At 41.6% G+C, this 24,977-nt stretch overlaps 1 protein-coding gene across 3 annotated transcripts in view; it reads left to right on the forward strand.

The window, feature by feature from the left end:
- Positions 1-1,497: 1,497 nt before the first annotated feature.
- EPB41L4A (erythrocyte membrane protein band 4.1 like 4A) overlaps positions 1,498-24,977 on the forward strand; it is a 144,354-nt gene continuing 120,874 nt past the window's right edge. For all 3 annotated transcript variants that reach the window (XM_086629341.1, XM_086629342.1, XM_086629343.1), the window contains exon 1: positions 1,498-1,596. In XM_086629341.1, the coding sequence (XP_086485467.1) occupies positions 1,498-1,596 (99 nt within the window). The remainder of the gene's footprint in view (positions 1,597-24,977) is intronic.

Genomic DNA, 24,977 nt, shown 5'->3' on the forward strand with positions numbered 1-24,977 from the left:
GGAACTGCAAAGGCAGCCACAACTTCTTTTATGTTCTATCCTTTCGTTGCGGGGTTGTTTTTTTTGTTGTTGTTGTTGTTTGTTTTTAAATATTGCAGGGTTGTTGGGTTTGAAGTTAAATCTGTCCGTAGCAAGCGTATTTAACAACGTGCTGCGGAAAACATTTCCTGCCAAGGCTACTTTGGCTACTTCTAAAGTCAGCTTCTCCTGGACCCTCACCGGCGCCTCCGGGAGCGTTTCCCCGCGAAGTACGGAGACACAACCCCCCCCGACCTGGCGCCCTTCGAGGAGCACCGCCGACCCCGGCGGGACGCGCCCAGCCCGCCCTCACCGCCGGTTCACGGGGCAGCGCAGCCCCGGCGACCCCCGCGACCGGCGGCCCAGCAGGGGTCAGTGGTGCCGCGGCGCACGGGGCCGCGGCCGCCCGGAGGGGCAGCGGTGGCGGGAGCCGGCGGGGGGAGCCCGAGCGGAGCGGGACGGCACCGGCACCGGGACCGGGACCATCGCCCCCGCCCCACCGCCGGCAACTAGCACAGCTCAGCCCCGGGAGAGGGCAGCGAGTGTCCGGCTCCAGACCTGGAATGCCGGTGGGGTACCGTGAGATGCGGCGCGGTGCCGCGGGCCGCGGCGGGCACGGCGCCGGTGTCGTTGCCGGGCGGGCGGGGCGGGCGGGTGCGGAGCGGCCAGCCCACGGGCGGCGGCGGCTCCTCGGCTTGGCAGGTGCCGTCTGCCGGCCTCCGTCTCAAAGCCGCCCCGCTCCGCCGCCGCCCGCCCGGGGGGAGCCCTGCGCGGCAGACTGCGGGAGGCGGCCGGCGGCTGCCCGTCGGCTGGGTCGCTCCCGGCGCCCGGCGGCGCTGCCCCCATCCCTCCGCCTCCGCCGGGGGAGGAGGCGAGCGGCTGGCAGCGCCCTGCCTGCATGGCCGGGGACCGCCGGGGGCCGCCAGCCCCGCGCCCGCCGGGCATCGCCGCCGCCCTGCTCCACTAGCAGGGTCCGCGGCCGAAGGTAACGCGCTGGTCGGGCGGAGACCCACCCCCCCTCCCGGCCGCCGCGGCGGAGAGAGCTCTCCAGGCACCCGCTCCTCCACACAAAGAGGAGGCGCGGAAGCGTGCGCGGACGGGGCGGAGGACGGGGCGGGTGGGCGGCTCGGCACCTCCCCGGGGCGGCAGCGGCGGGGGAGCCGCCGTGACAGCCAGCCGCGGGCGAGGGCTGCGCCCTGGTCTCCTTCCTAAAAAGCCGCCGGTCTTTTTCCTCCTCCTTTCCCACAGGGAGCGCCCGGCACCCCCCGTCCAGGCTCTTCCGCGGGATGGCGGCGGAGGGCCGCCCCGTGGGGCCGGGCACTGCGCCCTAGCAGCCGCCGTCCTCCAGCCGCTGCGGCGGGGAGCGGAGCCGGGCGCGGAGCCGGGCGCGGCTCAGCCCCGGCTGCGCCTCAGCCCCTCTCCGCCGCCGCTCGGGGCTCTTCCCGCCTCCCCGCCCCGTCCCCGGCCATCGCAGCAGGCATGGGCTGTTTCTGCGCGGTCCCGGAGGAATTTTACTGCGAAGTTTTGCTCCTGGACGAGTCCAAGCTGACCCTGACCACCCAGCAGCAGGGCATCAAGGTAAGGGCGGCCGGCGGGGCTGCGGGATGCGCTGTGGGAGAGCCCCCGGGATGCGCTGTGGGAAGAGCCCCCGGGGCCGGGCTCCGCGCCGTGCGGTGCGGCTGGCCGGCGTAGTCTGCCACCCCACAGCGTTTCGGTAGCCGGGAAGGGAAAAGGAAAAAAGAGTTTTCGGGATCCCACGGGAGGCGAAAAAATAATTTCCTAACTTTCGTTGCGGTCGCACAAGGGACAGATGACTCCGAAAGACGCGTGCCGGTGGGCTAGACGTGGCTTGGGAGACTTTGAGGTACTCATTTAAATGAGCAGGTGCCGACCATTCCGGAGCACTCGGGACACTTGGCACAAGTATTTTTCTGTATGTGGCTACCAAAAAAAAAAACCAAAACACCAAAAACCCAACAAGAAAAAGGCGCCGTGTACACAGGCTGTCGCGCACCCACGTTGAGTCACTCCCCTCTGCCTCTGGCCGCTGCTGCCTGCCGTGCCCTCCCTGGAGCTGGTCGCCTCTCCGGGGGAAGGCCGCCGGGCAGAGCCGGGCGCGTCCCGCCGGCCCCCGGCAGCGGCTCCCGAGCGGAGGGAGGGGTGAAGGTCCAGCTTCGTCTCCAGCCCTGTGGCCGGTAGCCTGGTCGGTGGGAAAAGCTGTTGCGCTGCTGCAGCACGCTTGGCGCGGATGAACTCTTCAAAGCAGTCATCTGCCAGACGCTAATGAGCCCTGACAGAGCATGTGAAAACTGAGATTTTTCTAAAGGCCCTTAACTTGGTCCTGTTTGGTTAAGCCTGATGACAGCAAATGGCATCTCTCGGACACTTGAAGCTCTTGTTCGAAACGCTGGGGACTTTAATTTGTTAGCAAGATAGGAACGTGGTTTCGGTGTTGGGTTAGAAAAAATAAAGAAACCAGTTCTTCTAAAATTGATTCTTGGCAAGGGCTAGTCTATTTTACCTAAGACATTAGAAGAATAAAAATCCGTGTGCCTGTATGTTTCAGTTGAAATGATTAAAGTTTAGTGAAGCAACTGAGGAAAAGAAAACCCAAAGGTGGGGAGAGTGAGTCTGAATTTAATGATACAATTTTAACTACAATCTGTGGCAGTACCAGCTCTACGTGTATTGAGAATTGTCAAGCTTTGCTGAATCAACTACCTGCAAATAGGCTCGTAAATCCCTGCATGGTGCAGAGGAGTAAGCAAATCACTATGACACTGGAATTCAGTACCTATTTTGGTCTTTGAAGTCCAAGTTTAGATACTTCGGGAAAACTTAATATGTGCAGATATGGGTATGTATGTTATGCATGCATATATGCTTCTGTTGCCTATAAATGTGCAGTCACAGAAGAAGTATATTAAAAGAATAACCTGCGAAGATAGTCCTATGGTTAGCTTCATGAATCTAAACTCTGAAAGGTGAAGGGTTTGTGCAGTGTCTTATAAAAATTAATGCCCCATAGGAAAGAAAGGATCTTAAATGTAACTTCTTTTTAAGAAGTGTGACTTGCAGTGTTGGGAACCGTCTAGTTTAAGATGAGGGTATGGTTTCCTACCATTCTTAGTGTGATCTGAATGTGGTATGATGCTAAAGATTTCACCCCTTCCACCTGCTCCTTCTCTGTGTAGAATCTAACCATGGAGCAGTCATAGGGTTAATCGGAACAGTGTGCAGATCTGATAGAAAAGTAGTAGTTAGTTAACATTCTGGGATAGGCAGTGAGACTGCCTAGCAGGGAACTTTAGAGAAAGAAGAATCTCTTTTCTAGCGGCCTTTTTTTTTTAATGTTAAATTTGTATAATGTGAAACCACACCCCAGCGCTGTAGCTCCATGAGCCTTTGGAAACCTACAGAGACTAACTGCATAGCTCTTCTCTAGTCGATAGTTTTCACCACTGTGTCCTCCCTTGCCTTTGTACTTGCACAAGTGTTTGTGCAGCTGTGCGCGAAAAGCAGCGCCATGTCCAGCTGCAGGGTAACCACTGGTTTTCCTTTTGCTGGGTTAGTTTTCAGCTGGATGAGTGCTGTGATCTGCTTCACACCTGGAGGAGGGTAGAACTGGCTCTTTCAGCTGCGTCCTGGCTTATGCCATTTTAAACTGTTCAGGGAGAATTTGTGTTATTTTTATTCTACAGGTTTCCACTGAAGTTACATGATTATTTCTTAGCAAAACAGAACTTAAAATTTGTAATGTTCTGTCATTTGGCACTTTAACTTGAAATATGAATCTTTAATTTTAATTCTTTGTTAGCATGTACACATCTAAAAATGCAGAGTCTTGTATTTGTTTTTATAGAGTTTCAGCTTTAGCACTGAGGTATGGATTATGAATGTTCTTATGTGGTTTACTGTGAAACAAAGATTTTCTTAGAACTTCAGATCCTGGATGTGATCTTTCTTTTGTCTTCACACTTTTACTTGAGTTCACAGTTACTCAGGAAACTTACGTTTTTGGTACTGTTTCACAAATCTTGGACTATTATAAGAGCAGAAATTTTTAAGTGGTTTTATGAGCAACTTCACTCCCTTCCTGTCCCCCGAGCAGATGCATGTCTGATAGAAATAAAACCCACAACTGAATAGTTATTCACTGTCTATGTACTTACTTGCTATTAGTAGATTTAGTCCTATTTGCTTTGAAGGGTGGAAGACTGAGCTCTGTGACGGTAGGAGTCCTAGGCAACTTTGGTCCTTCAGTGAAGCTGAAATAAAAGCATGAAGTAGATGCTTGTTTCTGAACTGATGTAGAGTTTTGAAGATGCATTGCTTTGTTTGCATGGTAGTTATTTCTGGCTTGCTATGCTTGACAGCAACTATATGCAGCAAAATGTGGCATTTTTGAATTACTGTTTTTATTAACGCATTCTTGGTACTATAGTGGGCTTTAAGTTGTACTTCACATTAAAACAATGAGTCGAGGTGGCACAAGACTAAGACTTTGAGCGCAATTTAGAGATACTTGTCTCTTCTCTGTAGATTTCAAAGAGCTTGTTAGGGAAAGGCTTGTTGTTTTTTTTTCTGCTTCCAAGTGGGGAAGCTGAGGTGCAAAGAGGTCGAGTGACTTTGCCAGGGTCATACAACAGGTCAACATCAGAGCCAGGAATAAAGTTCCCGGCCTTCTAGGCTGGTAGCAGCTGACCAGTCTACCATGGGCCACGCTGGCTGGAGGGGTTTGTGCTGATCTCTTCCTTGGAGTTGCTCAGACTTACTTTTGCTTTTCCGTAGTTTGTTTCTGTTTTCTCATGGTTAGCAGTGGTGTCTTGCTGTTCTCCCTTTATGTCTTTGTGTTTTAAGGTCAGAGCACTATTGTGTGAAAACGTGGAAGCTGGCTCTCCAGCCTTCAGCTTTACGGCGGGCTGATAATAGCTAGATAATCAGGAAATGGCATCAAATATCTTATAATCTCAATGTTTTTGTTTCCTTACAATACATTAACAGCGGGAAGTATTTTGGAGAGTACATGTTTTGAGATAATAAAGCAATGGCAGTTGTTAGTCCAAACAATTTTGGATTAAACCAGGCTATTCACCAGGTTCTGGTACAGTTTGTTTAATCAAGGTATATGGTTTCAGAATGGGACGGCTTTTCCTCTAAAAAGGATGTTCAAGGTGCCAATGAAGAAATGGGTTTTTAACAGACTTTTGCTACAGATATGATAAGAATTAACTGTTAACTGAAAAATAATCACTTTTCCAGGACTGTTACTTTGACTCATTTTCACACAGATTAAACAATAACTTCAGCATTTCTATGGTACTACCTTCTAAGTAGGTATAGTTTATTTGATGATGTCGCAAGACAGGTCAGTAGTGTTTTGACATGACATCTGACTGATAGGTTGTAGGTATTACGTATTTTGACTCTGTTAAGAGTTGGAGTAATTGTCGTCTCAGAAGCAGATTGGTGTGCCGTGTTGTGCAAACTTGTTATTGGAGGTCAAGGAAACCTCTGTAGGCTCTTTGAAAATACTGCTATGAAGCCTATTTGTGATTAGCTGTTTCAGAAAGAACGGTCCTCCTGTAATGTGTATGTAACAATAATTTTACAATTCTTTTACTTATTTTCCTTGAAAACGTTATTTAAGGCAAATGTTTGTTTTCTTTTTCCTGAAGAAATTAAAAATATTATGAAACATCTCTATTTTATATTTCTTTCTCTTTGGTTGGAATAAAGTTCTTCAAAAAATACTACTTCTCCAGTGAACAAGCTCTCTAATTAGTCTTAAACCATCTGGTCATTGCACTTTTGAAGTACTCCTTGAAATTCCCCTCTGAGCGCTATTTTTGTGCTAAGTTCTATTAAATTTTACACGTATTATGGGCCAACAACAAAGTTTCATTGTAAGAGGAGTGATGAACAGGATAGATACAGTAATTCTTCCTGGAAGACTCCGTTTACAGTATGTGTTCTGTAACATTATTTTATTAGGTAGTGCCATCTACCATTATTTTATATGGTAGTGCCATAGTGATATTCTGGCCGCCATACCACTTATGTGGTATGTTATGGTGTTAATTGGTCATTCTGCGACATACAAGGCTGTCTGGCCCTCCATATATGGCTCTCCATACAGAGATGCATTTCATAGTTTGTAAGCTACACTTACAGGTTGAATTTTTGCATAAGGTGCTCAGTTTACAAAGAAAGTGTGTGTTTTTTTTGTCTGGGAAATAAGCAGATAGATTTTTCTTCATTATGATTTCCTGAGAATTTAACAAAATGAGATCTAAAACCAGGCTTCAACATCTCAACATGGTTTTGAAAAAATAAACAAACCCCACAAAAATACCTGAAATAGTGAGTGACTGAGGTTAGGACCGGTGTTAAATGCCTTGACCTGTAAAAAACGTAAGGGCGTTCATCAGAATATAATACGTGTTGTTAAGAAGCTAATGGAATAATTGACAGTATGAGTTAGTATGAAATATAGAAATAGGTAAACATACCATTTCTTAGAAAGTTTTCTGGGGATTATTCTGGCATTATTCTTCTTTTTCCACTCCCCAGTGAAGTTTGTTAGTTTTTTTCTTTTTTTTTTTTTTTTTTTAATGTGAGCAGTTCAAAATGTTCCAGGCTTCATGCCTTCAAAATTTAGTACATACAGAAAATGCGGGGTGCACTTCTGGATCAAGTTAATTTAGCTCTAGGGACTCCAAGGAGTCAATATGGGAATGGTAGGCTCCTATTTTTTTCCCTGGTGAAAATGCTTAATGAATGCACATGTCAGCAGGAAATAGAGCCCTATGAATAGAAAGATCTTACATTGTGTTAATTATTCTAATTGAGAGTTGGCATTAAAAGTCAAATTGGTAGTCATTTGCTCTGTGAATATGGAATGTGTTCTTTGTGATAGTGATTTTTTAAAAAGGAAAGCATCTTTCTGTGAGAAATTTTCTTATTTATGCAGGTGCACCATTTCAGAAATCCTAAAAATCTTTTTAGTGGTAGATGGTTTGATATTGATTAATAAATACTTCCAAGCAGATTCTTCTAGATATTCAGAATATTGTTTTTAAAAGAATAGTTAACAGAAAGTGAATTGGTTAAAAGGATACAATTGTGAAATCCAGGCTTTTTTTTTTTTTTTAATTAAACACTGAAAATAGTATTTAGAAAAACAGGTACCATTCTAAGTCTTGTTGGCAACCTTGTAATTTCTTCTCTTTATAAAGCTACAGTTTTCTGTCGTGTGTGTATTTTACACAGCAGCAGAGAAACTAAAGAGATAATATTGTCAAGCTCTAAGTGTGAGTAAGTACATGTTTTCTTCTTTAATGCCATAGATACAATACATCTAAGAGTTGTTTGTAGCAAAAGCAAAATAAAAATATTAACAAAAAAGGAAATTATTGATATTCCATAGCACTTGTATGTTAGAAAGATGCTGTTCTTTCTTAAATTTCTATTATGGTTATAAAATAGTCGTATGATTGAACACTGAGTACAAGATGGTGCATGTGGAATTGTACACTGTTTCAGTCCTCTAAAAATGGACTGAAATAATGCACAATTCTAGTGAAAAAAGAATGAAAGGAACAAAACAGCTTACGAACCTTGCCATTAACTACTTCTCAAAATTACTGTCACATATTTGAAATAGATTACTAATTTCACCAGTATCTTTACAGATGAGACCAGCAATTTTCAGTACCCCAGGGAATAACCATAAAATAAATGAACACTGAGACACTTTATTTTCCCTAGCTGCACTTAACTAAATTAATGAAAGTAGCATGACAGCAAGAAGGAAATCCATTAACTTTTAAATGAAGTTACCTCTTAGTCAACCTGAGGTTTGAGGAATAATATTGTCAGAGGGGTCTGTTTTCCTGGTTTCAATGAGCAATAATTTCTTAATATAACCAGGGCAAATGTAAGCTGTGTGAGGCAGCCTTTTTATTAAATGCTTTTGGCTTTCTGTAACTTGGATCGAGCATGTCTTATATTAGAATGTTTAGTATAGTTAAGTACCATCTGTTGATATTTTATTCATTTTAGTTTATTAAAGTTCCAAACTAAAATTCAACTGCAGAATTGCAACCCTTTCCCTCAAGAAAGAAAATTGCTAAAAACTACTGTGTAGTGTGAGGGAACTCTTGAAGAGACTGAATAATTTGAAAGGTGCTTCAGAAAGAGAATTTCATTAAGAAGGTATAGTTTTATGTCACTTCACACTGTAAAATATCTGTTGCCAAGATGGTATGGAACACATACGAGAAGACAAGAAATTATGTATTAATCATGTTGCATCATTACTAATATCTATATTTTTGATAGAAAGATGAGAGATTACTGATGTGTTCTCCTTTCTTCAGTCTTGTCTCTGGTTTTTTTTAACACTTATTTTCCTCAAGAGGATTTCATTTTTGTAATGATCAAGCTGCTGTATTAGCTGCATTGTTTTCAAAAGTGAGGTCTCTGCAAGTGGGTAATAATGTTTCAATATCTGGGTAGAATTTTGCAGACATTTCAGATACTGCCTTTTTGATCAGATCTCGTGCTTGCTACATACCAATGTATGTCGTAGTTTAAAAGGAAGATTGTAATTCCAGTATTGATTGTGCTTTTGTTCCCACTTCTTCCTTTGCATCCTGTGTTGCAGATGGTTGAACACTGTAGGCCCTAAGGTCAAAGGGACATGCTTGGGGTCAAGCCATGCTATTATTTAGAAGTGGAAAACCAATAGAAACATTGCAAACTGAGAGCTCTGCTCCTTTGGTTTTGCTGCAGCATTAAGAGGGGAACCTGCCTGATTTGCCAAGTGGGAAATGTGCTTTTTCCATCTCTGATAGAAGGCTGTATTTGCTTGGTTTGTGACCATAAATATTGTTTTTTTTTAAAGCTAAAATTTCAGTATCACCATAGACATACCATACCTTGTTTTGCCTGTTGTCCCAATGGTCGGAAGTAGACTGTGCTTAGTGACTCTTTGGGACACAGGTGCTTATCTGTAAGAAAATGGGTCAAGATGGTCCAGTCTGAGGTGTATAAAGGAACACAAGCAGCAGTAGTCACACAGCCAGTGGATTTGCATTCTTTATTTGAGGGAAAGGAAAAGAAAAACAGTAGTATTGAGGAGGTTAGAAACTGAGAGAAGCAGTTGGGAATATGAGTGAGAGAAAATAAATGCTGTGATGACAAGGGAAGAGACCTTTTGTGAAATGTAATTCTAGTAGTACTTTTCCAGAGCTGGAAAAAAGACACCTTAGTAGTTTCTTTGAATTGATAGTACACATCATCATTATTGAAAATAACAACTAAAGTTTAAATACCAATGTAGGGATTTTTTGATCATTCATTGTGGAATTCTTTAGTAAGTTGAATGCATCATTAGCCTGTAGTTAAAGCTTAGTTGTTAGAAGTCTCAGAGGTTTGTACATATTCCTTTTAAACAAACCCTTCTTTCTCATTGCGCCTGGTGAATTTTTTCGTTCTGTCTTGGTGTGACGTGAGGGAAGTGGATGCAAGTGGCAAACTCGCCCTCCTATCAGGTATTTGTATTAGTTATGTTTAATAAGGGGAATACTTTACATTCTGTGAAATCCAACTGCTCCTTCCACTTACACTTAAAATATATAATAAAGTTGTTATAGTCATGGGTAGTTACTAATGTGGAGGAAAAATTAGGCTACATTTTGTATGGTTCATGTACTTATTTATTTGTCAGTATTTACCTCTTAAACTGTGCAGGGTTACAAATGGCTCTCTGTAAGCCAGACAAGAACATACTCTGTCTTCCTCTAGTTCTTGAAGTTTGGGGTATGTGGGTAAAATCTGTATGTGGTTGAGTGAGCCAATTTGATAAGAAGTAGCTCAGCACTTTACTGTTTTTCCTCTGTTCTCAGGAAAATGAGAACTGAATGGACAGAGGGATAAATTCTTCAGCTGTGTGAGACAAAATGCCTTTTAGTAATGGAAAAGGAGGATCTTTTATATCTCAATTGCATGAAAAGTATTTGGAAGGCAGAAAATGGCAGTTTCCCTATGTAATTAGTGGTAAAATTTGGCATGGCTACTAATGTATGTAAGCACATGCTTTAACACTTTGCAGAACTAAAGGCAGTTAAGCATCTTGCAGGACTGAGCCAAAAGAAAGATCATCCAGATAAAAAAACCTGGACCTGGTTCTTGTTTTCCAAATACTATATATTTCACTGTAAGTTCTCATTTATGTCTGAGAATAGGTTATTTGTAGTGTCACCAAAACTATTTTCTCTCTGTAGTAATATCCACTTCTTATTTATTAAATATCTAGTTTATTATTAATCTTTTAAATAAATTAGATATGGAAAAATTACGGTTCTGGTTTTGGTTCATCAGTTTTGTTCAGATTGTCAGTGTCACCACGTAAAAAAGTTACAACAAACTTCTTTCCTATTTGGTGAATGAGTGGTGGCTAGAGGGAATGTAATGGGGTTTAGTTATTTTTGCCTTCAGAATACAACAACAAGAGTTGTCTTTATAAGGGGCTACGTTCTGAACCATAAGGGAAGATACACTTTTTTAAATGCCATGTGTGAGTACCGCAGGAAACCAGTGAAACTAGCTACTCAGAACTGAAAAAATGAGGAAGAATACTTGGATGAGTAATGACGAGTGAGTTCAGCACTGACTTACGACTTGAAGCAAATGATTAGATATCTGTTCTGAAAAGAGCTAACCTCTGAATATTGGTATGACACATAATATGAAAGCAGACTCTCCACATCTTCCTACTGGAGGCATTTTAAACTGTCCTCAAAAGTAGCTGGTGTTGGCCAACACTGGAGACAGAAGACTGCTGCATTGGGCCTCGCCTCTGCTCTAATTATGTTTTGGTGGTGTTACCTATTTGCCTATGGGATAGAAGATGGCTGTTGTTTATGAAGTAGTATAATCTTCTCATTATGGCTGTTGAAGGGAAAGGAAGTCATGTGTCAGAACCAAATGGGACTGGAAAGCCATGACTGCTACTACTTTTCCAGTTCTTGTTCATGCTGTGGAACCATCAGATTCCCGTTTCCTGTAGTTTTCAATGGCTGTGCCTGTACTACCTGGGAAGACAATATGAGGGAGTGCAAGGAGCCCGTTGCATCCGAGGCTAAGTGTTGTGGCTGGCCACATCTACGCTGTGTTGCACACAGCCCATACCTCCCCCTTTGGGGATCCTTTGAAGTCTGCTTGATGCTGACAGACAATCTTTTGTCTGCATGGCTGGTTTGTTTATTCAAGATGCCAGAATGAAAGAAAGCTGAGTCTCAGACTATCATAATTCTGATTGTCATAGCATGACTGAAAGGGGTGAGTGATACGTATCGGGGTGCTTTGTAGGCACATGCATTGCTGGATAATGTTGAAAACTGGCTCGAATGACTGAAACCAAGCTGTTTATATTGAGTACCATGCAGCAAATGATCATGACATCTCTGCCTGGATCTCCCTTCGGAGGAAATGAGGATGCTTCAGAAGGGGTCATGGGAGAAAGGTAGTCTGAGTTCAGTAGTGGTGATCAGGAGAAAAAGGCCCTGGGCAAATGAAGGAGAGATGCAAATTGACAGCATGGTTACACTCGCAAAAATCTTTTCTCGTTGAGCTTTTTCCTCTGTGAAAGAAGGCAAGAAAGCCACAAGACCTTGTAGTGGAACCTTTTGAAGAGGTGTGTGAATGTCCTGACTTGCCCTCATCTTTTTAGGCTTGATTTGCGTTGGCTGCTTTGGGTAGGGGAGGAGGGAGTGGGCTTAAAGGTGTTTTTAAATAATATTTTCAGCATGCAATAAAGCCCTTAAGTTCAAAAGATCAAATGTTTTGCCTCTGTTTTGAAGTGATGTCAGATTCTTCAGCCATATTCTTCCTCTTATTCTTTTTTCTCTAAAAATCCCTCAGCAGGACCTAGATGTTCCAAAACATGTACTCGTATGCCTTTTCTTTTTCTGTATAACATTTAAATTGAGTGAACACTTCAGTTCTCTTTTCAGCATGTATGTTCTTCACCTGGAACGTAGCAAGCTCTAAAGCCGTGGGATCATACTTGAAAACAAAAGCTTTTGATGTCCTTCAAAGGTACCACATGTATTCCAGATTATTTTGCGTAATCTTTTGTTCTTCTGTGTTTAGGCTTGGCAAACTATAGTGCTTTTAAAATCACCTCTACAAACTGTCTTTCTCAAAAAATGAGGGGCATTCTCTGCTCTCCCAAACTCCACATAGGTATGAGTGAGATTTACTATTAAGAAAATGCTCTTGACCTTTTGATTCCTTCAGCCGCTCCTCCAGTGTCCCTGGGCTGTTCCAGCAAAAACCAATTCTCTTCCTCAGGTAGTGATTTGTTAATAACATTTCTTTTTCTTGTGAAGGCAATAGTGAGTCACCAAAGCCTTTCCTTGATTTGAGAATACTTGAAATCGTGGACCCAGTTTCAATTCCAATGAAGACAATAGGTGTTCTAGTGTGCTTTGGCACCAACTTCAGGAGGAGCCAAATTGGACCAATTTTTCTGCAAGCAGGCTCAATTAGTAAATGATGACGCTGAAAATAAAATGTGTTAGATCTTGTACAAAGATATTACATGTTGTTCACATAAAAGAAACGTGTAAATTCTACCTTTTAAATAAAAGTTAAACATTTCTTAGTCATCCTTGGCCTTTCATCTGCCTTCAGATCTTTGAGTCTGACTGTTTAGGGCATGAAAGCTGTGTTTGTTGCTTTCAGGATTGAATCTTTATTCCGTGATCTTAGAGTTGTTTTTCCCTCTTTTCTCACTTTCCTGAAAAAATTCAGTACAGAAATTGAAGGAGTCTTGGTGAAATGAAGATGTTTTGAGGGAGGAATCTGTAAAATATCAAAAGGAAAAAAGTTTCTCAGTACTTCCCTTCTTTTGTTTTATATCTTTCTTTGCATTGATTTGTCGTGTTTGTGTTAAGAGCCCAAAATTTTTACTGCAGCATGCAGAAACTCCAGAAGAAGGTGGAAGTCCTGCAGGAAAGCATGATTTTGATGTGCCATACTTTGTTGAGAGGAAGGTTTGATTGGCAGGGAATTAAACTACCTGTGTTGATTTCACTGAAAGTTAATCAAAACCCCCCAACATTTTGCTATAGATGTGGCTTTTTTTCCTGTTATGTACTCTGTATCTAAGCCCATGACATTTTCTATTTTCGTGATTTTTAAAATTTTCTTCTTCTTAAAATTTTATTTTTTGTCCATGAGTTAGATCAGGGTTGAAACTTTGCAGAAATACTTTTGTTGCTGTGTGTGACGTAGCTGTAGTGTGCTTATAGAACCTCCCTCCAAGAATCTTAATCCAGAACTTTTCATGAGCAAATAATGCACCCAAAGAAAGTCCAAAAAAGGGTAAGTGAAATTTTCTTCTGTATTATTTAATCCTGCCATGTATCTTCTCTTGATGATGATTCAAAACAGCTAGATTTTTATATACCTGCTCTACTGAAGTTCAAGCATGCACTTGAAAAGTCACAAAAGTACAAGACAGTGTTCATTACTGCATTCATCTGTCTTTTGAAGTTATATAGATGATGTATGCTATGCCCATCTCTGCGCTTAACTTGAGGTGATCATACTGTGTGTGTGTGTGTTTGTATCTAATGCACTGGTGGATTGATGTAATTCTATTGAAATTGGTGGAGCTTCTTCTGCTTTGCCTACAGTGGATTGAGGTTCTTCATCTTAATATACCATTTTTTCTACATAAATTTCACCACATAGAGCAGATGGACTCATATTATTATCTGTAAGAAGAAAGACATCTATCAGGCCGCAGCTTATTATCTAGTATCTCAAGCTTGCTCTGATTCATATTGCTTTTCTTGCATATAGAAGGAATAGAGAATAAGAAAAAAATCACTCAAACTGTAGAAAAGTAGTGTAGTTGAATTTTGAACATTGATTTCTGAGTGTACATAAAATGAAGTGAAAGAATGTACTCAAGCAGTAAATTACAGGAGCTAGTGGAGTGTACAGCACCTTTAAGAAGCAGGTGTTTGCTATGAAGTTCACCGGGCATACAAATGTGCTTGCATTTTGAAGTTTGTTAGGAACAGGTACAGAGGAACAGGAAACCTGACTGGCCTGTTACAGGCTTTTTCTATTCAGTACAGGCTTGCAAAAAGGAAGCAAAAAATCATAATGCAGGGAAAACTGTGATTCTTCTTAGCTCTTTCAAGTCTGAAGCAGGAGAGGGGAACCAGAAGAATGATTTAAAGGAAATTGCAGTAGTGATTGTTTTAAGCATACACAAAGGAAGCCTTGGGCTCTGTCAGTGTTACCGAAAATCCGGAATAAGAAACTTATCAACACCAATGGGATGTAGATAAGCAGACACTTCTTTATTGCGGCGCCGGGTGCACGGGGGATATCTCCTCCTAGCGTGCGCACCTTGCACCAAAATTAAACTTCTTATATAGAGCTTACACATGCATAAACAAATTATTTCCCGAAAATCATTAGCATATTCTTCTCCTATTTCCGATTCTGCGCAATAAAATTTAGAATCATCTGGAAATGAGTCTGGGGTATAATATGGGTAGGTGGTCTATGAGTCGGTGGTCGCGATCTCCCCCTGCCGGAATTACATTTTGCTTAAGTTCACAGTTTCTGGTAATTACCTCATGGTTTCTTGGCAAGTACCCATAACTCGTTAAGGCTGGCCTTCTTCATTCTCATTAACCCAAACCTTGATAGCTACATGCATTCTTCTAGTTCTATGTAAGTATCATAAATCAATTGGTAGGTCAACTTGTACTCGTTATCTACTTTCTACATGATTCTAACTTATCCCTTTGGTCTTGGTACAGGATTATACAAAGGCTTTCATAGCAGCATCTGGTTACTGTACGAGCATACTTTTCATTGAAATATTTCTTATAGCTTTATATTATTAAAATCAATTGCAACCTATATTAATCACAAACTATTGATTAAATTCTAATTACTAAAATTCTAGGTATCAGTAACATTTCCCCCCTTTGAAAGTGTTGAAAACTATTTCAATACTTTCACCACTTTTATCTTTACTGCTTAGCACTTATTCATTATCATTTTCAAAGCTAAGATTCGTTTCAGCATAATTTGGTGGTAAACTTTAGTCTGGTGGAATAGTAGGTAACTCTCTCATGATTCTGCGACTGATTGCAATTCTGTTAGCAAACTGTTTCTTCAAACAAGTATATAACAGCATGATCATCAGGAAGACAATTAGCAACAGAAACAGAGTTTTAATCAAAGATTGGATCCAAGAGCTTAGATTCCAGCCCAGCCCTTTGAAAATTTTTCCTATCCAGTCTTCCGACATGTCTTCTTGGATTGATTCTGTTTCTTTTTCAATTTTTCCTAGCAAATCCAAGTCATGCTCTACATCCTGAGTAACGTTTGGAATGTGTATACAGCAGTGGTCTAATTTATCCTTGAGATATCCACATACTCCATGTTCTTTGAGTAGAAGCATGTCTAAAGCCATTCTATTTTGAAGTGTCATTCTAGATGTTGCCTGCAATTAAATGTTCAATTCTTTGAACCCTTTCTTTGTAACATTTGCTAACTTTTCTACTTGACTTGTCAAATGATACAGCCATTCTCTGTTTCTATATGAGGCTATAGGATTTAGAAGAGACTCAAGGGCCCAGCTGATTTTTAGTCCTGTTGATGGTTCGTTCCAAGTGTCATCTGTTTCAGACCTTTTAGTTCGTTTTAGATTTAGCTTTTCTAGGGGTCCTTTAAATGGTGATTTTTTTCCAAATTGGACACAATGTTGGCATGCCTAAGGTAATTTGTTTAACTTTACCATCTAATGGTAAGTGAGTTGTCCAGGTCCCATCATTTAATGCCCAAACCAAGTGTCCAGGACTTTGGATCGTACTATTTTTACAACTTAGGAATGTTCCCTTTTTAATCTGATAATCTGCAGTCAATTGAAGATCGTTTTTGAGTCTTCGACAGAAACACCCATACCTCACTGCAGCTGCTAAAGGGGGAATTTCTTGTATTGCTTTACTTACGGTACTACAATTGTAAACTTTTTCACATTTCCACTAAGATACTGAACTCCCTTTTTCTCGTGACGTAGTTCCTCTATCTGTCACTGTTGGCCAAACTGAATAAACTGACCCTACCCATGTAAAACACCAAGGGGTTTTTGCCATGTATTGAAATTGGGAGAATATAGCCATGGACCAAATTGATTCCCAAGTAAGTTGTTCCTTTTGTGAAGTTTGAGTATTTTCTTCACATTCCCATTTCAGTATTATGCGGCTTGTATTTTTCCTTATTGGTTCATCATAAAAACACCATCCGTAACCATATCCTGAATCTAGTCCTGTCCAACCACCACTAGTGTCTACAAAGTTTGAATTCAATAATTTTCTACACTCAGCCCTACTTCCTGGGAACTTCCATTGTTTTCTAATATATCTCACTTGTTCATACCATTGAGTCACTGGCTTTTGTTCACAGTGAGTGGTCTCATTTTTATGTTCTGGATCAGTCAAATTCATGGTTAAGATTCCCCATGGAATAGATTCACCTGCTGCCCTTGGTATTGGCAAGCAAGCAGTAATCTGTGTAACATTCTGTAAATTGGCAAATCCTTTAATTAATCCTAATATTAAATTTTCCTCAGGTGATTGTTTGGGAATTTCAATCACTTGTTCTGTTTTTAATTGTCTTTTGTTCCTACTCACCAAGTCAGCCCACGGTTTCACCAGTACTACCTTCCAGCATAAGATCCAAAGAACAATTGAAAACGGATATGAGAATTTAGACATGTTTCAAAGTCAGTTTCAAAGTCTCTGGGTCATGATTCACAATTTTCCAGGGTGTTGGTGCTTTCTTCACTCGAGTGTAATGTATCCAAGCTGTAGATTCTGCAATCTTGACTGCTGTAAAGGTTGTCAACAATATTTGGAAAGGTCCTTTCCAGCGCTCCTGCAGAGGTTCAGAAGTCCACGTTTTTACGTAGACATAATCTCCTGGTTGGAAATCATGCACTGGAGTGTCTAAAGATAAAGGTCGATTCCAAATCACAGCACTCCGAATTGCAGCCAAGGTTTTCCCTAGAGAAAGCAAATAGTTATATACATCTTGTTTTCCTTTTACATGCATATCTGGATTTGGTTCCGGGGATTCATAAGGTTTTCCGTACAACAATTCATAAGGACTGATAGAGGTTCTACTCTTTGGCTGTACTCTGACTCGAAGTAATGCCAAAGGTAATGCTTGAGGCCATTTTAAATTTGTTTCTTGACAAATTTTACTTATTTGTCTCTTTAGAGTCTGATTCATTCTTTCTACCTTTCCACTGGATTGTGGCCTCCAGGATGCATGTAAGTCCCAGGCAATGCCCAGTACTTTGCTAACGCTTTGGACTACTTCAGCAACAAAGTGTGGACCTCTGTCAGATGAAATTCCAATTGGAACTCCAAATCTTGGAATTATTTCTTGTAGTAACCATTTTACTACTTCTTTTGCTTGTGTGGTACGACAGGGAAGGGCTTCAGGCCATCCTGTAAAAGTATCAACCCCCACCAGGACGTACCGGTACCCATTCTGTCTAGGTAATTCTGAGAAATCTACTTGCCAATAATCTCCAGGTTCTGTACCAGATTTTAACTTACCCATGTGGGCTCTTTTCTTGATTACTGGATTATTTTTCAAACATATTTCACATTTTGCAGTTATCAATTTAGCTAATCCTAGCATTTTAACTGATACTACCTGTTTCTGTAAAGAAGTTACCAAAGCTTCTACTCCCCAGTGACATTCTTGATGCTTTGTTTGAATTATTTCTCTCATCAAAATAGGTGGAATTACTACTTGTCGACTAGGGGTTACCCACCATCCAGCTAAGTTTTTCTTAGCGTTTAATAATTGGCCTAACTTATCATCTTCCTCTGAATATTTTGGCTTTTCCCTAGGAAGGGCTACTGTTTTGGAGGGAATTAATGCCATTTGGAATGCTTGTTTCTTTGCTACTTTCTTTGCTGTTCTGTCAGCTAAATTATTTCCAACAATTTCTTTTGTATTTCCAATTTGGTGTGCTTTACAGTGCATGATTGCTACTTGTTCTGGTTTCTGAACTGCTTGCAGTAATTGTAAAATTTCATTCTGATGCTTAATGTTTGATCCTTGAGAGGACAATAATCCTCTTTCTTTCCACAGAACTCCATGGACATGCACTACTCCAAAGGCATACTTGGAGTCAGTCCAAATGTTCACTTTCTTCCTTTCACTTAATTCTAGGGCTCGAATCAGAGCAATAAGTTCTGCTTTTTGGGCGGATGTGGTGCTGGTCAATGCTCTGGCTTCTATAACTGTGGTGTCTGTTGTTACCGCATATCCAGCGTATCGGACTCCTTGTTCCATAAAGCTGCTGCCATCTGTATACAATTCCCAGTCTGGTCGCTCCAGTGGTACATCCTTCAAATCTTCACGACTGGAATAAACATACTCGATAGTAGCCAAACAATCATGTTCCAGTTGTCCTTCTTCCTGTGTGGAGTTTAAAAACACTGCAGGATTTACCAGGTTAGTTGTTCTTAGAATCACATCATCCTGTTCGGTTAGTACCACTTGGTATTTTATCATCCGGCTTGGGGATAACCAATGACCCCCCTTTTGTTCTAAAACAGTTATCACCATGTGTGGGACATAGACCGTTATTGTCCTTCCCAAAGTCAATTTGCGAGCTTCCTGTATCAGCAGCACTGTTGCTGCCACCGCTCGCAGGCAACTTGGCCATCCTTTACTCACTGTGTCCAGTTGTTTGGAGAAGTATCCAACAGGTCGTTTCCAACTGCCCATCTTCTGGGTCAGCACTCCCAATGCAAGGTGTTGCCTTTCATGGACAAACAACTGAAAGTCCTTAGTCAAGTCTGGAAGTCCTAAAGCAGGTGCTGACATCAAAGCACGTTTTAATTCGATAAAAGCTTTTTGTTGATCTGGTCCCCACACAAAAGGAGAAATCTTTTGGGCTTCGTACAGAGGTTTAGCAATCAGCCCGTAATTCATGATCCAAAGGCGACACCACCCAGCCATTCCCAAGAATGCTCTGAGTTCATGAATATTTTCTGGTTCAGGTATATTGCAAATAGCTTCTTTTCGACTTTTTCCCAATTGTCGCTGTCCTTTAGAAATTTCAAAGCCCAGATATATTACAGTCTGGCAAGCTATTTGGGCCTTTTTCCTGGATACCTTGTACCCATTTAGTCCCAGAAAGTTCAAAAGATCTATTGTTACCTGGATACAAGTTGACTTCTCCTCTGTAGCAATCAGTATATCATCCACATATTGTAGCAGTAGATGTCCAGGCCTTGGTTTCTCTTGTTTCCATATCTCAAGTTCTCTGGCCAGCTGATTCCCAAAGATTGTCGGACTGTTTTTAAATCCTTGGGGTAGCCTTGTCCATGTTAACTGCATCTTTCGTCCAGTCTGTGGGTTCTCCCACTCAAAAGCAAACAGTTTTCTATTTTCTTTTTCCAAGGGTATACAAAAGAAAGCATCTTTTAGATCAAGCACTGTAAACCACTGATAGGTCTCTTTTAACGAGGTTAGTAATGTATATGGGTTTGCTACTACTGGGTAAATATCTTTGACTATTTGATTCACTGCTCTTAAATCCTGTACCAGCCGGTATTCTCCGGACGGTTTTCTGACTGGTAAGATAGGAGTATTGTATTCAGATTCACATTCCTCTAAAATCTTATACTTCAAGAACTTGTCAATTAATTTCTTCAATTCTTGTCTGATTTCTGGTTTAATTGGATATTGTTTCAATTTAACTGGTTTTGCCCCTTCTTTTAATTCTACTTTAACAGGCTCTGCCAGTTTTGATTTGCCAGGGATATCTGTTTCCCATACTGTGGGAATCACAGCAAAATCTACATCCGAAGGTATTTCTTGTACTTCGGTTGTTTCCTGAATCATCAGAATTTCACCTGTTTTTGATTCCGGTATTTTTAAGAGAATCTCTCCTTCTTCAAAACTAATCTGAGCATTTAATTTAGACAATAAATCTCTTCCTAATAAGGGTACTGGACATTCAGGTACATACAAAAATTCATGGGTAATTATCTTTTTCCCAAATTTTAAATCCAGGGGTTTCAGGAACGGTCTGCTTTCCTCTTTCCCTGTGGCCCCTATAATATTTGCTGTTTTTGTTCCAATTTTTCCTTTACAGGTGTTTAATACTGAAAATGTTGCTCCAGTATCCACTAAAAATTTAACTTCTTTTTCTCCCAGCTTAATTACAACCAGAGGCTCAGCTGGGTTCCCCTCCGGTCCCCTTCAGTCATCCAGCATCATGATTTTAGCCATTTCTTGCTGAGCATTTCCCTTTCTAGGGCAGTCTCTTTTCCAATGTCCCTCTTCCTTGCACAAAGCACACTGATTCATTCCTAGGGGAGTGTTAAAATTCCTGCCACCACCGTTCACAAATCCTCCTCTTCCACCGAATCCTGAACCTCTTCCTCTGCCTTGTCCTCTATTCACTGTTCCTGTCATGACTGCTAGCAGCCTGTTTTCCCGAGACTTTCTTTCCTCCTGTTCTCTATTGTTATACACCTTCCAGGCTGCTTCCATCATCTTATTCAAACTCCTAGAGTCTTCTCCCTCTAATTTCTGAAGTTTCTTTCTTATGTCTGGTGCTGATTGTCCCATAAAAATCAAAGCCAATTGTATTTGTGCTGCCTCAGTTTCCACCTTTAAATCAGTATATTTCCTGGCAGCTTCCTTCAATCTCTCCAGAAACACTGAGGGAGATTCATTTTTATCCTGCCTTACTTCATATAATTTAGACCAATTCAAAGATTTAGGCATAGCATGTTTAATTCCGTATAAAATCCATTTCTGATACCGACTCAGTCTCTGTCTCTGCTCCGCATTATTTGGATCCCACTGCGGATCCCCAGATGGAAAATTCTGTTCTAAAGTTCCAGTCATATTTTCATTCAGAACTGCCGCTTCAGCCTGTGCTCTACCTGCTTTCAACACCATTTGCTTTTCTGTATCATCCAATAAATTATCTAAAACCACCTGCAAATCACTCCAGTCTGGGTCCTGCGTTCTAATTATAGTATTCACCACTCTTCCTACCCTTTCCGGATCCTCTCTATAAAGTCCGGCTGCCTGTTTCCAAGCCATCAAATCGGTAACTGAAAAAGGCACCTTTACATACACCGGCCCATTGCTACCAACTCCCTGCCGCAGGGGAGCTATTGTGTGTGTCTGCTGCCGAGTTCTCCGAGAAACAGGAGTATGAATTACAACCTCAGAGGGACCCTCCTCAGCATCCTCAATACCACTGCTTTCTGGTTCTTGCATCTGTTCCCGATATTCTCGACCCCGATTTCTTTCTCTCCTAGGAGGAGATATATCTAATTCTGGTCCCTCATCAGCTTCAGGAATAATCCTCTTTTTCAAACAATCCTTTCCAATATCACATGTTGTACAACACTTTTTCCCCTTTTTATTCCCTGTAGCAACAGCCAATATCAGACCATTTCCATCAATCAGTCTGCACTCCTTCTGCCAATCTTTTCTTTGCCTTAAATAGAAAAACAAATCTACATAAGGTATTTCATCCCATTTCTCTTCCCTTCTACAAAACAGCATTAACTGAAAAATAGTGTTATAATTCAAAGTACCATTCACAGGCCATACTTCTTGATCTTCTAACGTGTACAACGGCCACCAATGATTACAATATTGAATCATTTTGTTCTTTCGCAAATCATCTCCTATATCTCCCCAATGTGCTAACAAACATCCTAACGGAGAAGTTTTCGGGATTTTGTCATTTGTAGCCAAATTACTCGCACTTTTACTTTTAAACAAACGAGTTAACTTAGATGCCATGATATAATTGTTTTACAGTACAATATACAATCACTCAAATCTGTCGCTTTGTTCTTCTCCGACTGCACCCCTCGCGGAATAGCAGGACCACGGATCCGAACTCTGCACTCGCTTCGTGTTCAGTTGCACGTCTCTTTCTCACAGTCACACTCACACAGTTCTACAATTATTACTTTGAATACAAGTATGTAACACAATAAACACAAAACTCAGCGCCTCAGTACCCCGTCAAGACAAACAATTCCACAATATAGCACACAAGAAAACTTCTAACTTACGTTAGAGGCACAACTTATAGAACACTATAGCTAGCATATAGGTTCCAAGTCTCCGCTATGTCCAACCCTGCAATAGCTTTCGCTTATGGCTTACGGGCAGACGCCTAGGCTTCCACTCCACGAGGATCCTCTGCCCAACCCTGCGCAGCTTTCACCGCGACTGACAGGCAGGCTACAGCGAGGGGACTCGAACCCACTCGCAGTGGGACTCGAACCCACTTTCCAGAGGCGGGACTCGAACCCCCTCTATGTGGTGGGACTCGAACCCACTCACAACGGTGGGACTCGAACCCACTCGTTTAAAACAAAAGAAGTGTCTTACCCAAAATCCAGGGGACGTCGCGAAGAACCTTACGGATCGGGGATCGATGGGTGTCCCCGAGAAATCCTCGGTGCCGGCTGGAACCGATCAGGTCCCCGACTCCTCCGGTCTCCTTCAGCGAGGTCCCATCTGGGTCGCCAAAACTGTTACCGAAAATCCGGAATAAGAAACTTATCAACACCAATGGGATGTAGATAAGCAGACACTTCTTTATTGCGGCGCCGGGTGCACGGGGGATATCTCCTCCTAGCGTGCGCACCTTGCACCAAAATTAAACTTCTTATATAGAGCTTACACATGCATAAACAAATTATTTCCCGAAAATCATTAGCATATTCTTCTCCTATTTCCGATTCTGCGCAATAAAATTTAGAATCATCTGGAAATGAGTCTGGGGTATAATATGGGTAGGTGGTCTATGAGTCGGTGGTCGCGATCTCCCCCTGCCGGAATTACATTTTGCTTAAGTTCACAGTTTCTGGTAATTACCTCATGGTTTCTTGGCAAGTACCCATAACTCGTTAAGGCTGGCCTTCTTCATTCTCATTAACCCAAACCTTGATAGCTACATGCATTCTTCTAGTTCTATGTAAGTATCATAAATCAATTGGTAGGTCAACTTGTACTCGTTATCTACTTTCTACATGATTCTAACTTATCCCTTTGGTCTTGGTACAGGATTATACAAAGGCTTTCATAGCAGCATCTGGTTACTGTACGAGCATACTTTTCATTGAAATATTTCTTATAGCTTTATATTATTAAAATCAATTGCAACCTATATTAATCACAAACTATTGATTAAATTCTAATTACTAAAATTCTAGGTATCAGTAACATCAGGAGCACTACCCGTTTTCAAACTGGGAGAGGAACTGAACATTTAATGGAACAATGCCCTTGGTTCAATTAGTTTATGCTCCAGCATTCATGATACGTGTAGATTTAGATTATTTTTCAAGTGTACAGCTGCTTCCTCCTGTGCAAAGTTTGGGCTGGAGTTTTTGTAGAGTGATACATTGTTTTAGTCGCGGTAGCACTTGAATATGCTGATAAAACATCAAAGTACTCCGCAAGCAGCCAACGCAAAAGCGGGCCCTGCCCCAGAGAGATCTGGGAGTAGGGCTGCAGCAATACACGAGTGAGCAAATTGACAAGTGTGGGAGGGGAGCAGGTTAGGATGAAGGAGAAAAGAAGGCAAGTTGTCAGTTCAGACAATATTGTCTCTAGGCAGTAGAATACCTGATTAGTCTGGGGTTGTTCCTCTGGTAGTATACATGTGCGGAATTCTGCTGTGAGTGAATTGCATCAGGCGTCTGCCCCAAATTGCAAGTGCGTATTACGGGGAGCTCTGGGCGGATGTGTATCCAGTTCTTGCATGGCTGTCACGATTTTGGTTGTGTGTGTTCTGTTTCCATTGAAAAAAAAAATATAAAGGTGAAACTGTGTGAAAACAGTTTATAGTGATACAAATAATCTTGTACTTACCTAGCTTAACCTTTCCTTCAGTGAGAAAGATAATAGGTTCGCATTAGCAGCTCCACCGCCCTTGCCTGGGGCAGGCTGGGAGGGAGGTACTCTGTGCTTCCAGGAGCATTGTGAATGAAGGTTTCTAGGCAAGCCTGAAGATTTTAAGCATCTCTAACACAAAGCTGCAAAGGTAGCTGCAAAGTCTGCCAAAGGCCTTGCAGGTAATTCCACAAGTACTGACCTTATCAAAACACAGAACCCACAATCTATCAAACCTGTTTGATCAACCCATCAGCCCTGACAGCCCATCAAACCCTCAAACCTCAAGATTTTTTATGCTTGCAAAAATGGTCTTTATGACTAACTGGATGTGCTTTCATGGGGCAAAAAAATACAACTCCCCTGCAGTCTGTTTGGCTACACATTGTGATAGTGCTCATCTTACACAGGCTACTCACTTGTGAGAAAAGGAATATGTTGGAGGAAGTTAAAGCACACTGAAACATGTATATATATATATATGGTAAGGATTTGAGCAGAGAAAATACTTTGGTGAAATAACAGCTTGTTTGAACCTTAGTGGAAAAAATTATTTTTGTGATTTTTTTTTTTCTTAATCTACTTCAATTAGATAGAAGTCTGGATCTGCTTGAAAGGATTTTTTATTCTGAACAAAAGGTTGTTCTAGGTTTGGGCTGTTGATTCAACTGGGAGTTAAATCCTCCAGTGACACTGGGCATCTTTATCTAGCTTGATTAAGTGAAATTGTTAAGTCAGTGGTTAGGCTTTAGTCAGCTCACACATGTTCTGCTACAGGGAAAAAAGTACTATCCTTTGTTGGATTATCTCAAATGTCATTTAAGCAATAATGGATCAAAGCAAACAAAATTCAAATCAAAACAGAAAAAAAAATTTGCATATGAGAAAGAAGAAATTGGAAGGATCTGATCTTGGTGAGGAAGATCTTGTCGATGTCAATGGGG

Source organism: Tauraco erythrolophus, chromosome Z, assembly GCF_009769465.1.
Source record: "Tauraco erythrolophus isolate bTauEry1 chromosome Z, bTauEry1.pri, whole genome shotgun sequence".
NCBI lineage: Eukaryota > Metazoa > Chordata > Aves > Musophagiformes > Musophagidae > Tauraco > Tauraco erythrolophus.